The sequence below is a fragment of the Falco biarmicus genome, chromosome 1 (assembly GCF_023638135.1).
Source record: "Falco biarmicus isolate bFalBia1 chromosome 1, bFalBia1.pri, whole genome shotgun sequence".
NCBI lineage: Eukaryota > Metazoa > Chordata > Aves > Falconiformes > Falconidae > Falco > Falco biarmicus.
In genome coordinates this window covers 109,215,697-109,231,906 of record NC_079288.1, presented here as the reverse complement: position 1 = coordinate 109,231,906, position 16,210 = coordinate 109,215,697, and the positions used below count along the sequence as shown (strand labels likewise).

General features: G+C 42.0%; 1 protein-coding gene across 9 annotated transcripts in view; it reads right to left on the bottom strand.

Moving 5' to 3' along the window:
• Nucleotides 1-16,210, bottom strand: part of ARHGAP24 (Rho GTPase activating protein 24) — a 225,589-nt gene that overhangs the window by 27,901 nt on the left and 181,478 nt on the right. For 6 of the 9 annotated variants that reach the window (XM_056359749.1, XM_056359743.1, XM_056359795.1 and 3 more), the window contains one exon: nucleotides 8,128-8,250. The exons of 1 other annotated variant lie outside the window; for it this stretch is intronic. In XM_056359749.1, coding sequence (XP_056215724.1) covers nucleotides 8,128-8,250 — 123 coding nt within the window. Of the gene's footprint in view, nucleotides 1-3,908; nucleotides 5,226-8,127; nucleotides 8,251-16,210 lie in introns of those variants that run through there. 2 more of the 9 variants (XM_056359759.1, XM_056359803.1) reach the window with 2 other exon arrangements.

The window sequence follows — 16,210 nt, the reverse complement described above, 5'->3', positions numbered from 1 at the left end:
TAAATATCGATGTCTCCAAAATCCAGAAATGTACAGATGCACAAGTGCTGACCTGCGGTTTCATTTATCCCTGGATAGAGTGCCAGACGGGAAACAAACAAAGCCAACAAGAAAACTTGAGGTTCAGAATGGCAGCAGTTTGGCTTCCCCACAACTGGTGGAAGGCAGGGAAATGTACAGGATTCCAGTTCTGACCAGTCACTAGATTTAATCAGCAGAACTGCTTTTTCGGAGAGGCCTTTGTAGATCTTTAAAGCTATACCAAATTAAGCCAAGATCACGCATAACATCAGAGGAAAATCACATGCTAGAAAAGGGCATGCCGAGTGGTTATTCATTAACTAGAACATTCCCGCAGCAGAAGTTTTGTAAACATTTTGAGAAACTAGATTTCCAAGCCTAACAGATACCTGTAAAGCTTATGAAAGGCATTACAGTGCTAGATCCAAATTCTGCATATGTCTACTCAAAATTTGTGAAAGCCCTGTGGTATTTTCAATGGTATATATTCACAGTTAGAGTATGTTTTTAAAAATCTAAGAATGCTATTAGTCAGTGATTCCCTTAGCTACTGAACAAGGCAGGGGTCACATTTCAAGTCTATCGACTCCAAGCTTCTGATTCAGTAAGAAAAAAGGAGAAAGATCTAGGCAGTGGTTCTGCCTCCTTGCTTTATAAGGAATAGTTTGAAAAAGCCTACCTGCCGCTCTAGCTCTACCACAGCACACGTACTTAGTGAGGCAGAAAGTTTCTGTCTTTCCCAAGCCAGACCTCAGCAATTCAGATGATAGCATAATTTTCAGACAGTGTAAAGCACAGAGGGCTGATGCTTTCAGGAGAGGGCCTATGCCTGTATGCGTGTTCTTTCAGTGTGCACCTGAGCATCTCTGTCCTTCCAAAACAAGTTCTGAGTTTATAGGCTATACTGATCAGAAAGGGTCAGTTAAGGTCAAAGGAATTATCTCAACTTAGGATCTGGATGAGAATTTTAAGCAGCTCTCAACATCAGTAATTCATTGACAGTGAAAATACAAGATCAGGTCAACAGCTTTCAACAGCAGGGCTGGGAACAAAGGTCCTGGAATAACTCAAAGAAGTGGTGGTCATGGCCACATAACACTTCAAATGGAGTTCTAAATTATTATCTATCAGCTTTTTGCTCTGCTGTTCCCCAGCACTAAGTCTCTTAGAGTGGATCAAAGGCAGGGAGTATTTTCTTCTTCTCTAAAGAACCTTGTAATGTACAGAAGAGGAAAATTTCCACCAAGGAAAGCAGCAGCAGAATTTTGTTCCTGCTTGATGATTTTTTTTTTTTTCCTTCAAGCCTTCTCCTAGCCCACAGTCAATGTGATGCCAGCACTAGATAAGGTAAGATAAACTTCTGCCCTGGAGTTTAGTACAGCTGCACACCAGAGGTTACTGCTTAGAAAAAAACAATTCTGAAACAAGAGCAGAACTAGCTACAGGCAGGAAAGTAAGGAAAGCAATTTTAAAAACATCGCTGGGAAGTTATCAGAGAAGTTAACAGAATGGGAAGTTATTACAGTCTATTACATCAGGGCCTGCACCATTTCTCTGGTCGTGGCCTGTGACACCTCCTCCTCGAAAACTCTCCTCATCCAAGTTCACCATGCTAGTCAATGTTCTCACCACTGCGTGCCAGCAAAGCTACCCCTCAGTTACTGCTTTCTCCACTTACCCTGCATGTGCTCTCAAGAGGTTTCTGTGGTGGTACTTAACAGAGAACATCTTCTCTAAATTGGATTTTAAAGATCTTTGGCTCTGGATCTGCTCAGATGCTGCCCTCAGAGCACTGACTTCTCCTATGACATGATGTCCAAACAGGTCTGACGTTTAATTTTTCGCTGTCTATCAAAATACAGCTTGGATCTGCATTTCCAGGAGGGGTTGTATACCTTGTATCATCAGTGAAGATTACAATGTATCTCTGCCTAAACATAAAATGTCATGATTCCCTTGTAGTTCTTCCAATGACTAGCCAATGGTTTTCCCTGCTAATTTTGTTTTCTGCATGGTTTTGCACAGCTCTGCTTTATCCAAGTATGGGCTAGGTTTGCCTTTTTTTGTATTTGGGTAAATACAATCTGCAAATTTAGTTACAAGAATTCAGTATGCCAATTAGTAAGACAAGTGTTGTTGCCTGTGCATCCATAGTGAAGACATGACTGAAAGTCCAATTAATGTTCACCTTTCTGTTGACTTCAGTGGGACATGGACCTAGTTAAACATGGGCATCCAGCATTCTGCAGCTCTGATCTAGGGGCCTCTTGACAGAAAATGTGTATAAAAAAGCAACTAAAACAAACAATATGTAGAGAAAAGTAAATGAGCAGCGTGGCTTCCATCCTTCTGTCCTCTGCCCCAAGCACAGCAGCTTCACTTGCAGTTTCAGACATGAAGAGTTTCTGTGTCAGAACATACAGGGAAGAATCAACAGCTGAAGCTCTTCTTGGAGCAGCTAAGGCTGCAGCCAGGCACAAAGGCAGCTGTCTGCAAAACTACCCCTTAAGCCTTTATTCAACTTCCAAACATTTCTCAAATAGTTAAGTGTATAAACAGGGCACAGACAGCTCTAATTCACACCGACACCTTGAAATGCACGAGCATACTTCATACAGACACATCCGTGTCCTCCTGGCCAGCCTCCAAAGGACTGAACTCCAGCAACCAAGGGAAACAATGCATCAAGGGGGGGGGGGGGGGTACAGGGGGGAAACAGCTTTCAATGCAATCTTAGCTGCAGGTGGTAACTGCTCTGTGCTGTAGTTCTGTGGCAAGACCCTCACTGGCTGTGATCCCTCATTTCAAGGCATTGCCCCTGACTGCCTGCACACATAATCCTCAAAAGCAACGATGCCACTATGTCGCTACTGAGTCTTGTGAGCAAAGAGCTGCACAATTTTGCAAAAGGACAAACGGCAGCATGGAGGAACACTTTAGAGACTAACAGGAGACGAAGATGATTGTATAAGCCCTGCGTAAAGATCACCTCTCATACCTCAGAACAACATGACAGTTGAGCCCTTTCACTTAGATTTCTCTGTCCAGCATTGTTTTCAAGGCAGCACCAAAATTCTCTTCCCACACACAAAGTTTTGTCCTTGTCATAGAGGTAGTTTCTCCACGCCAATCGCAAGCACTGTGGCACCTTATCGTCGTTTATCATATCTCTCTCTCTGACATGTTACCTTCCAGTGCTTCCAGCTGACATATTTTGAAAGCCAGCCTCCTCCTTTGCCCTCCTCCCCCCAGTACTGCCGTGCTTTGCTTCAACAGGAATATGTGCAATGCAGAAGAAAACTGGCTTTAAACATCTCTATGCAGCAGGTGGAAAGACAAACGCAGGCTGCAGGGCAGCAGGATGAAGTGGCAATGCAGCATTTGCAACAGGACAGTACATTGTAGGGCTACACTTCAATCCATCAGAAATCTCTGAATCCAAGGACTTGAGTCTTCTGCACAGATGCACATTTATCATGTTGCTTTGCTTCCTCTCTTCTCTCCCTTCCTCCCATGCAGACAAAATGCAAACCCAAACTCTTCTCCCTATGTTTTGCCAGACAAACAGGCAGCTCAGAGCATCACAGGTCTGATTCCCCCACTGCTCTCACTGATTTTTGCTCAGAAGCTCTGCAATAATCTTGTGTCAAGCCACCTCATTCAGGCAGCCCATTCATGGGCTGTCATATAGAGGAGACAGTATCAGTCGGCCAGCTACAAACAAATGAACAAAGGAGTAAATAAATCATTCCTGGAATGTTGGCATCTGCATTGTTTAATGCTTTTGCTTCGGGTCTCTCATCTGCCCCTGCACACACAGCCCCCTTGACTTCTCAGAAACCATGGCTTCACGAACAAAGCAAAACACTGCAACAGAATGGACCTACCTTTACGGAAACTAAAACACCGCTTAATTCTCCTATAAGTAGTTTTAGGAATGAAAGGAGCTGCTGCTAAGGCACCTGGGCTGCGGACTCCAGCATTTCTGTCTTCAGGCATCATACAGGCCAGAGCCCCCACGTCCCTCCAAAGCTCTCCTTTACCAGCTGCATCCAGATGAAACACCACGACTGCTCATCATACTGACTGCTGAGGAGTTTTTATAATAGTGTATTTTCCTCTGGAGCTAGAAGATTTGTGGTCTTCTAGATCTTGGGTAGGGCTTGAAGTTATTTTAATGTTCTCTTCTCTGCTTCAATTTTGCTTTGGGGAACAATTTCCTTCCGTCTCTCTATTTCCTTTCGTTTCTTTTATTTCCTGCGGCAAGACAACTGCCTGTTATGCAATGCCACAACAAAAGAGTTTCAGCAAAAAGACGTATCTTCCATTCAAACAGTAGTGTCTGCACAGACAGAGGGGGAGAAAGACCTCTTCCTCCCAGCTGGAACGGGGGGTTGAGTGGCAGAGACTCCAATTCCACAGGAAAATGTTAGCGCTTCACGGCGCGCAAGGGGAGAGAGAAGAACAATACCAAAAAGGCCACTGAAGAAAACTCCAGGATACGACACTCCTTGCTGGCTCCCTTTATCTCTGCAACCGAGAAGCAAAAACAACAGCCCCTTCACCCGAAAGGCTCTCTGTCCATAACAGATTCCTTTCAAAAGGCCTTTTATATACCCAGCTCCCTGTCTGATGTTCTCATGGGCTTCTTGCTTGTTTTATTGCCTTCGAACTACCAGAAGCTCTCATGGGAGAGGCGCGTCAGATGCGGCAGCAGCGCATCTTTGCCGGCAGGATCCTGGGGAGCTGCTGAGGAATACGTGCCTGCACACGGGGATGCTCTGCTTGCTCGCTCCCTCCCGGTCCCATGCCTGGCAATGGCAGCCACGGCTGCTGCCGCCGCCTGCGCCAGCCCCTTGCGTGCAGCAGGTGCAGGGAAACGACGTAGAGGAGTGAGCCGCTGCAACGCAGGTCTGCCCGCTCCTGCGGGTGACTTTGCCTTGACTTCAGGCGGCTGCCGTGTGCGGCAGCTTGAAAAGCAAGCAGGCTGTGCCTGGCTCCTGCAGGAGGTGCCAGACCTTACACCGCTACCTCTGCTAAAATGCTTCTTTTCGCCTCCTCCCTCCTCCGTAGTTGCCAGCTCTGCAATTAAAGCTCAGGCCTTTCCCTCCTGTAAAAAATTGCCTTTTTAATCTAATCAGGAAAGGAATTTCGTGTGCAAACAGGCATTACGTGCCCTGGCTCATTTACATCTCTTTTCCCTTTCAGAATTTTTTCCACAGTCACTCTGTTCTTGCGGTGCAAAAAAAAAAAGCTGTTTCTGATCACCTTAGCAGATTCCCACCCGCCCCCCTCCCACCTTCTCTTTCTAGCACAGGTTAAGAAATAACAATTTAATGATATGGTTAATCATTTACAGAGCTCTTTGCTCTGGTACCAGGAGTCCTTTCCCACTGCCAGACAAACTTTAAATATTAGCGGCTCAGACACATCCATTGCACGTGCATGCACGCACACACACAGAGCTTGCTTACAGTGCTTAAAAGAACCCGAAAATTCAAATATGTTAGTCAAAGTGGCACTTGACTTGTATGACACCAGACTATTGTGGTTTACCATCTACTACTGAAATTTAGGAAGCCGATATAAAATGGGGGTTTTGATTTATTAGCTGTCTGAAATAATTTTGTGTTGCAAGTAATTACTTGTTATTGGCTAGTCCTCATCACGGGACTGCAACTTTTCTGTATCTTGTTTATAGCGAATGTAATAAAAATATTTTTAATTCAGTGGCTACAGCTTACAAAGGCAGACTCCTAGACAACTTAACCCAGAAGTGCCCTTCTTTAGAAGGGTCAGACTGTTGCAGCAGCTGTAGCAACATGCATGTAGCAAGGAATTATACAAACGGAGTGTGTCCAGCCACAGACAATTACAGCGCAGTTAATAGGGTTACTGATAGCTCAGGCTGTCAGCTTAAGTAACAAGTAGTTAATAAAATGGGGGACACACTAGAAAAACAGCTCTTAATGGTGACACATCTCACTGCTTTTGCCATGTTATCATGGTCGAACCTTCCCGTGAATGCTAAACCCAAAATCATGTTCCATCTATTCTCAAGTTTTCCAAGGAGTTAACTGTTTGCTTCCCAATACAAATAACCCTGAGTATTTGCTCAAGAAATCCAATAGGAAAAACAAAAAGAACATGCTTAGAAATGTTATAACTACAAATATATTTAAAATATGCAAATCAGCATGCAAAGCCTTCAGCAAGGTGCTTCCCTCAGTAATTTGCATTGAACACTCCAACAACATTGACGGTGTCCTCAGAATTTTCCTGGTGACTGGAAGGATTCCCAGCTGTAAACCAGAAATAGCTCTTGCCCTATAAAAGTAAATGAGGGGCTGGTGAAGAAAGCATAGGGTCAGGACTCAGGAGACTGTTTCTATTCATAGCTCTGTGCGTGGCTAGAAACGGAGTTTCACCTAATCTCAGCTCCCTACCTGTGAAATGTGGGCACTTCACTTGCAGAAGAAGTGCAAAGGTTGCTTTTCCTCATTATTTGCCAAAGGAAGATACTGTGGTGCTGGAAGCCAAGTGCAAAAAACTACAAAATGCTCTTCAAAAAATCCAGTTCTGTTATGCCCCCAAATTTATTGTTGCCACAGTAGCTTATGCTGCTACTGGACTGGAGCAAAAGAACACTGAGGAGCTCAACACTAGCCCTGCTTTACAAAAAGAAAGTTGGGGATGGGTAATCTTCATGCTATATAAACAAGCAGACTTCCTACCTAGCTTTGTTGCAGACGACAGTGCTCCTCCCACCTCCCCTGTCCCAAACCAACTCAGTATGCCTGTAGAAGGTCGCACCTTTTGAGACACTTTGTGGGTTTTAGGGTTTGTTCTTTTTTGTTTTGTTAACCATCCTCCTATAAGACCTACATGCCCAGGTCTTATTAACCTGTAGGGCCAGATCCCAGTAAGATGACAGCTTAGCACCATCTTTCCAGTGCGCATTTCCCCAGGAGGAGCCAAAGAGAAGACATTCCTGTTTGAAGAGGTGCCAGGCAGGCCCCAGCTGACCAAGTCCCTCAGAACAGCCTACCAGAGAAGCCAAAGCCTTCTCCTAAGAACTGTGTGGCCTGAATAAAGCACAATGGAAATTGGGTAGTTTACAAGAAAAGTTTTGATTAAAATGATAGTTGACTTCAACCCCTTCCCATCCTCTCTCCTGTGGTCCACCTGGCAGCTGAGAAAAAGACATTTGCAGTCAGCACTCAGAGTTTTCAGTGATAAATGTGCTTCTTGGTCATGAAACAGCACAGGCAATCCTGCCTTACTTTTCCAGCAACCTGCGAACAAGACCAAAAAGCGTCTGATGCAATACAGGTGCTCCTTCACAGTGAAGAAATATTTCTGTCCCCAAACTTGGAGATTTGAGAACTCCAAGGAACAGGCTGATTAACGTCATGACATTTTGTGCAAGGATATCAATCATACTTGTATTATAATATTATAGACATTATCACCAGAATAATAATGATGAACATGATGATAAAAATGTGCAGCCCATTCAACATAAGAGAGCTTTTCTAAAAGACAACTAGACATCCAACAATAAATTTTGATCCAGTACTACTAAGTATGCCAATCAAAAGAAGTGCACTATTAGCACTATACAGCTAGTATGAACATTCTGAAGGTTATATTGGAGTGCCTACCTTTATATAATGATATTACTCGTCTTAGCTGTCACGTGCAGGAGAATCACTGACAGCTTCTTACAACAGGCAGTCATGAACGAAATGGATGGTCTTTTAGCTGGTGACCAAAGGAATTACCCCCCACTTCTTCCTGTGAGAAAGCTGATTTCATAGAAGACCAGCCTTCTGTGAAAATTTCCCCTTGCCTTGGTAATGCACTATTATGTGCTATCCTCACCAACAAAGTGGTACCAGTTTAAAGCTTTTAAATTCAGCACTCTGCATGGGAACATGCCCAATACCTGCACTGCAAATGAAAACAAAGGGTTTACTCTACTTTTTTTGAAAGATCTAGACCATCCTCCTCCACTTCAAAACTCTGGCTGTGACTAAGACAACAGAAGAACCATTATGTGTCTTTCTGTATCTGGGAGCCTCGCGTGTTCAGTCACTGACTCACCTCCTCCAAATGGTGCCCATATAACCCTGCGAATGGATTTCACCCAATCCTCCATGTCATTCTGCGTGCTCGCCATAAGAAGGTACGTCTCATGATTAGCTGTCATCCGCTCTCGGTCTCCTCCTGCAACAGAAGATAATTGCACTTATAAACCCTTTTGCTTTCCTGCCCAGCCAAGTTCCTGCCAGACGGACTGCTGAAAGCCATAATAGCAGCTCCATAGCAAGCAGACACAGATACTATGCAGTGGAGTGTTTATCGTCAGACACGGCATGAAAAGAAGGTCCTGTAAGTACATTCCCCATCAGACAGCAAGAAGTTGTCATGCTTCCAAAAGGAAATGAGAGGATAAATGTCATTGGTAAACAAAAACAGCCCCATGGCGTTCCAAGAACCATGGGGGCCTGCACTCATCTGTAACTTGATATACGCACTGGCAATTTTGCAGCAGTTATTGTACCATGATGGAGAGAATAAGTACAGAGAGAGATAAGCATGCTTTGAACAAGCGAGGATGAATCCATTTTTATTTTCAGGAACACAATGTGTCACATTCATGACAATGACATTTGATATACCCAAGCGTTGCTGTGAATCTCTAAGGAGAAGGCAGCCAACGCTAGCAGCTGACACGGTACAGCCCACTGCCTTGGATGGGTCTGATGAGAATTAGATTAAGAGGGAACACGCTGCCTTATTATCCTTTATTCAAAGGATGGATCGACACTAAGAAGGTCAAAACCAGAACTTGGCTTGCCACAGCTCCAGGTTTTTACACTTCTAGTACTGCTTTGCCTCCATCCTAACAGGTACTACGTTAGTGCCAGAGCACATGGGGATTCAAGCCACCCTTCAGCGCTGTAGAAGCAGCAAACCCTTCCAGACAGATAGTGCCAGACATTTTGAAGCCCTTGCATCGAGCCACACACACACACAAACAGGATGCACCTAGAAGTCTCCCGAGTTCTGTGTTGATCTCTTTCCAGCTGCCCCCGTCCCTATTTTTGATTTCAGTCATACCTGAGGCATCTCAGTTCATTACAGCAGGAATACTGCTTCTGAGAGGTCTTCTGAAGAGTTCCATGCTCAGTGCTGCACATTGGAACAGCTATGTTTCTAAAGAGAAATTTTTTAAGGGCTATAAGATCTAACCACAACTTCCTGGCCCAACTGTTCTGCATGAACCTAGTTGTATAGTCCACACTTTACAGAATTAGGATACACAACTGTGAAAGGGACTTAACGGAAAGTTGGTGAACAGAAAAGCTGGATTTTCCCAGACATGGGCAGATCCTACTCAAGACTTATTCTTAAGGTTTACATGATTATTCAAAACTTAAATTTGAACTTAGGGATAAAGAGAGACTCTGGTTCTCTGCTGTGAAAATACAGTAATTTATATACCATATATTCCCCCAAAAGGCATCCAAAGAAGTAACGCAACAACCTGAAGCACAATACATTTTAGGCTATACCACAGTTTAAAAGTCTGAAGAACACTAGTTTTCATCTAAGACATAGTTAGAAGGTAGGGATGAACTATTTTAAGCACCAACACTAGAGAAACATCAGCATGAGCTAAACTGCATTGTATGTTTTTGGAATCTTTTCAGTGACCATCATAAGAATTGGTAGAAAACATGAGTCTAACTTATATGCTATGTTCCATCGTTTTTACCTTTCAAGAAGCAGAGGATGAGGGTATGGGGAGCAGGAAGCATTAGCATTCCAAATGGTAGTACTCCCCATCAACCCTGCCCAACAGAAAGCACGCAGTCAGGCCCTGGAAATTTACTCCCCATCTATACCTTTTACACAGTCATTATGACCAGAAAGGGGACAGATCTCTCTAACTCAAGCACGAAGAGTAGACAGGATACTGTATACAGTCTACTTACACTGGCATATTTTACGCATCGTCTAGAGTTCTCATCCTGAAAAGACCCAAAAATAAGATACAAACAGAAAGCCTCAGTATGTTGCCACAGCTATTAAATACAATAGTAATAAGTATAGTATAGAGAAAAAGCATGCAACACAGTTGGGCACTTTGTGTGGCTGATAAAAACTGAAGAAAATTATACATATATACTTTCACATTGTACTGCAGTTTTTTGGGTTTTTTTTTGGTTTTTTTTTTTTTTTGTAGCTGGACCAGGATTCTATAAGATGCTGTACAAAAAGACACATTCATACAAAATACATATCAGATCCAGGAATAAAACAAGAGGTGACCTGATTTTCTTACTAAAGAGACACAAAAGAAGATGACAGCCATAGCCACGTGGTGGTGGTCCTCAGTTGTCTTCCACATTCTTTTAATAGCCTGCATATTTAAATTCAGCAGGGTTTGTGATATTTACTCAGTTACCACGTTATGACAAATGGGGGGGCGTTCTCCATATAAAGTAGATAAATCCCAGAAGTCTAGATAGTTAATTTACAGTGTGGATTCCAGAGCAGTACTCTAAACAACTCAGGTAAACACCCACTCAGCTAATACACAATGTGTGTTTAATTTTCTAGAGAAGGAAAACATAATGTTTGGTTACATTATCTTTTGGTATGAGAGAGAAAAGCTTTCCTAACAAAAGGAGCTTCACTATTTTATAGCAATTCTGCATCTGTCTACTTTGTAATTCAACTCCTTTCCTTCACACAACAGTATGAGACCTTGCAGGACTCTTCTACTTATGCATTCCTTTAGTTTTTATTCAAGAACTAAGGCCTCACTAGAAGATTTTATGGATACAATAGCACGTGTTGTATTTGTGTTTTACCAAAAATGTTAATTTTTAGTGGATCTGTATTTTAAATACAAAATTAACCAGCTCAGAGGGACAGACAAGAAGAAATTACCATGATTCAGGAAAGAGCCATCTCAGATAAGCAGTATCAGATAAACAAAAATAGAATTAGAAGGAACTTCCCAAATCTTCAGTAGGTTCACAGGACACTTCTGAAAGACGCTGTTTAGAATCTCCACTTCACGTGTTTTTTTTCCTTTATGATATTATTGTTATGATTATAACAAAGCATGAATAGATAACAATCTCCAAAAATCAGACATCTATTCATACCACAGATACTAGCAGTAAGTACACCAACTTGAAAACGGTGCTCAGCATGAAGTCCGTTAAATGTGTGAATGCATCCTTACTCCTTTCCCTTTGGGTGTGCAAATCATAATGTATTTTACCTGTATTGTTACATAGCTCCACATTATGCCTTCTCAAATTTGCTTTTCTGCATTTCCAGTCCAAGTACGAGAAATGCCTAATCTTGTGTGTCACGGCCTGCTTGTGAATAGCCAACTTGAGGGTCTGGAATATGACCCCTGCTTTTTTCTTTTTTTTTTTTTTTTTTTTTTTCATCTTTTCCCCTTGTTACTTTGCAGGTGTCATAGGACCTGGAAGGAGCAGAACCCAGTCTACCTGACAGAAGAAGTTGACTCTGGCGTACTGAAGATGAAAACCTGCTGTTTACACAACTGCTGTGTATATCCTCTGTCTTCCAGCCTCTGGTAACAGCCAGAAGTAATTTGATCTATACTGTTTCTCAAAACTACAATATAGTTTCATGTATTTTTATTCCTGCAGCTATAACCAATCCCTAATCTGTTTTATTTTCTTGGCAGCATCAGAAATGAGGTCTTATTTATTGAAGAAATCTAACCATAACATCTATTTGAAGTGGAAATGGTGAAATAGCACAATGCCATGATGAATCTTCCACTTCCAACGTGTCAGATATCTCCTCCTGCCCTCTGGCAGTAGCCATGACTTACAGGTTCCCAAGCGCTTCGTCCTGCCTCCTTTGGGGACTTAGTAACCAGTAAATACAGACTGCCGCTGTGCTTTCTCATCAGGACAGCCTGTAACCACTCAGCCCCATGCTGGGCGCAGCTTTCTGCACCGAGCCAGCGCTGCTTTGATACAAGCAAGGCGAGGTACTTTAAGAACTCTTGCCAGCAACCGGAAAAAAACGGTTAAAATACGGGGAGGCCAATTCCTGCAGGGATCCACTCTGCAGGGGAAAAGAAAGGGAACAGCCTGCGCTTCCTCATACAGCAGCACCACACCACACACTCGGAAAAGCATGAAGAGGTGGTGACTGAATTTAAGAGTGATTGTTTCCTGAAATACCAGGCTCAACAGCTCTCCAGCTTTTTACCTTCAATCAATTAAATGTGAATGCACAGACCTTTTGCATTCAGCTGCGGACTGGGGGGATGTAGAAGTCCTGCAAGATAGTTTTTCTTTGTAGTCTCTTCCTGTCTAACCCAACACCTTACTCTTACCTGAATGTACCCAGGCCAAACTCCGCATGAAATAGTTGCTTGTCCTTTAGAAAGCATCTTGGATTTCTTGCAAACAGTAGTTACAGCATTCTTGAGAATGGAATGTGAAGGGATTAAATTCATACCAGCTGTTTAAAAGAGAGTTTTTTCCCAAGAGGAACATAACATCAAAAACTAGGATTAATCTGATTTTTCAGGCACATGCTAAGCCAAGCAGCCAAGCATATGTTCTTACAGATGTGTTGGTGAAGAGGATGTAGGGGCATTGAATTTCTGCCTGTCAGCTGGGGACTGACTTCTGATGATGCAGGTGTAACACAGAGCTTGCAGACAAGAGCTGGTGGCATGGCTTTTGGTTTTTCTGTTGTTTTATTTGGTTGGTTATAATTCTTAAAAGCTTTATTCTGCACATGCCTGACATTGCTCTTGGTCTTCCTGACTGTGTAAAACTTTACCAAACATTTACAGCACGCTCTTGGTTCAACTAGGATGAAAAAAGGAGTACATAGCCAAAGTTCCAGTCACTGCCACCTTTTTCTTTTATCACAAAATTAAGGTAGTCTGGAGAACCAAGGTCTTAATGGTGCTGCAAAAACTCACACTGAAAAGGACAAGACACACTATGATTATCAGAAACAAACACTGTGTATTTACAGGAGTTTCAGCATTACTTTTGAAGTGACTTTTTACAAAATATATGCTGTATCTTCTCATCAGAAGAGACCTGCTCCATGGAAACTATACAGAACATCGTATTTTCCAGCAACACTCAACTTCCTTACAACTTTCATGGCACAGCTTGTAGAAAACCTCTATATCATGAAGGAGGAAAGATGTCTGTGAACTGAAGATGAGATGCTGGACTTTGTGAAGCTGAAAATCAACTGGGAAGGCTAAGACCAAGGCAGGCGAGGGGAGAGAGCTTGAACATGGAGTATAAAAGAAAGCACCCTGGAAAGGTCTCTATTTAAGAGACATTATCGGAGCCACCAATGATGGAAACCTCAAGAGCCAAGAGAAATACAAAACTATCACTAAGGTAACTGAGGAAGTTACAGGCTCCTTTGCATGCTAACCAATCAAATCCTAAAATGTCCGATCATTTTATCTTGCGCTGAGCTCCCCAGATACTAAATTAAAGATACGACGTGTCAAGTCTAGCATTTCATTCAGATCCACAAAAAACACTGTCTGGCTTAATATCAAAGAGATTTGGGCAATCACGTACTTAGCTTATTATTTGATGACTCCTGAAATTTTAGGATCCATGTTTTGAAGACCCTCATGACAAAACCAAGTGCACAAACTTGGTTTTAGAAAAAAAACCCCAAAACTTAAGCTAATAAATTAAATATTGTCACTACTGTAGCATTTCTTAGTATCCATCTCAAGAGATGGTGAAAAAGAAGCTGAAACATTTCACTTATATATGAAAAAAACCCAAGAATTTAGATATACCAATAATTGAAACAACAAACTTCTCACTGGCCCTATTACGCAATATATGGCAAACAAGTTTCCAAAAATCATAAAGATATTAAGAAGAAACCCCTATGTACTTTACAAGTCTTAATAGTGTTAGGTGAAATAATATGTTGGCCCGTTTTCCACAGATGTCAAGACGGATAAATCCATCTAGATGGCTAGATGTTACAACGCATGAATTGCTATCATAAGAATTTAACTCCTGAGCATTTTCAAAAGGTGCTCCATAAAACTTGAAAAATACCCTCTGTTATTTCTTTTAAAACAGAGCAGTTAGCAGACCCAGTTGATTATTTTGATCTCCACTACATACTTGCATTGCCTCTAAAGCCTTGATGACAGGTAACAAGACTGAGCGGAGGAAGATATACAGATTACAATTTCAATTCTTTTACCCAGGACTGTCCTATTACATTTTCTATTCCTGTTTGGCTCAATACTGCTCTGTCTTCTTAAAGGATATGACTGAATCACCTACATATTTTAAATGACTAATATCACCACCACTGAGAAACCTCAGCTTTGAAATATAGGTATCAAACTCACCATTGTTTTACCACCCAACTACATCAAGTGCACTATTAAATTTCTCTCTTCACAAAGAAATAACACATTTCCTGAAGAGGAGAATTAAGTAACTGCAAACAAGGCAATAATGAAGATACTACTTTTTAAACACTTCAGTACAAATACAGTTTTCTGCTGCTAAATCCAAGCTGATCTTTTGCATTAACAATCTTGAATCACAGTTTTCTGCACCAAGGGTGTATTTGGTTTTGGGGCATATTAGCTTTTCAACATGAAGGCTGCAGCCTAATTTAAGTGCTAAATGGGAAAAGACTGCTAACACAAGTACATTCCCTGATGAGCATTGTGCTCTATCACAATTTCCCCACTTGCAGAATGCCTGGAAGACAGCAGGGCTTTTTCAGTAGGAGGAGTTGTTTTCATGAAGCTCTGAACCAGCTGCTGTTGGATCAGGAAATCAGGCTCAGGAAATTTATTCCTCACGTGTAACACAATGAATACTCTGTACAGGTAGCTTTCTTCTGTGGTGCAGAGCTACAGCTGCAGCACATCTGTCCGTAAGAGTAAGTTTATTGTCTTGCACAAAAAAAGCATAAAGTCAGTGCCACCTTTAAGCATTCTGTTTACTGCACAGCTACCAAGTGTTTCTCCTAACATAATAATTATTGCTTAAATACCTGAGCAAAAAAACTGTGATGCTTGCTCATTATCAGTTATAATTGTGTTATTATACATGTGAATTCAAATCATCCCTCGTACAATACAAAAGTGCTGATTTTTTTCAGAGACTTAATCTTTTCAGGCATGTCTTGTTCTTCCTCCCCCTTAATTTTGCTGCCCTTCCTTTATTCCTAGTTTGTACTTCCACTGTACTTGAGATTTCATAATTATCCACCTCATCCTCAGACACACATCCCAAGTGTACCCATTTTGTAGAGTCCGTTCCTCCTACCCTTCCCTGTCACCAAGATGCTGGTGCCAGCACAGTGAACTTTTGTATTCTGCCCTTCCCCAGTGCCATTCCCACCTGAAAAAGTCTCATCTCTCTTCTTGCTCAAGGCACACCGCCCAGAACATTTTGTTTACAGGTTGCATTAAAAGGCCATCAAGCTGTGTGGACTATCACAGCTCTATGCTTCACCAGCTGCTGAGCAGCAGCACACATCGCTGCCTTCGTAGTTAATCAGTACCATGTGGAAGTCAGAGGCAACTTCTTTTGGAGTGTTGTTGATAGTTTTCAGCTTTCCAGAATTTTTCAATGTTGTCAGCATTGTTGTGATATAAAACGTGGTCTGAACCGTTATGTTTGCTGTTCTATTATTGTGAATGTCAGCTGTTTTCAGAGTTGCTGGTAGCGTTTTCAGCACTCATTAATGATCCACTTTCTTATTTATGTGGAAGTTCTGTCAAACCACACAACAGCAAAACCCCACATTTTTTTACATTTCTTTCAGCCATACTGAGATGAAATCACGTTTTTCTGCCTGTATAGTGAAGATGGTGATGAACTCACAGAAGCAGATGGATCAGGGGGAAAAAAGGTCAGATTTAAAGTATGTATTATATCTTTACAGAAAATAAATTGCTTCAGTGCAACTGACTGCAGATATCCTAAACACACACTCTGGCACTCACAACAAACCTAGCAAACATTCTGACAAAGCATGTATTGTAATTCTACCTGGTCTTGACATACTATTACACTTAGTGCAGGGAAGTGGAGAAATAATTTGGTGGATCCACAAAAGACACAGTCAGCATCACTTCCCA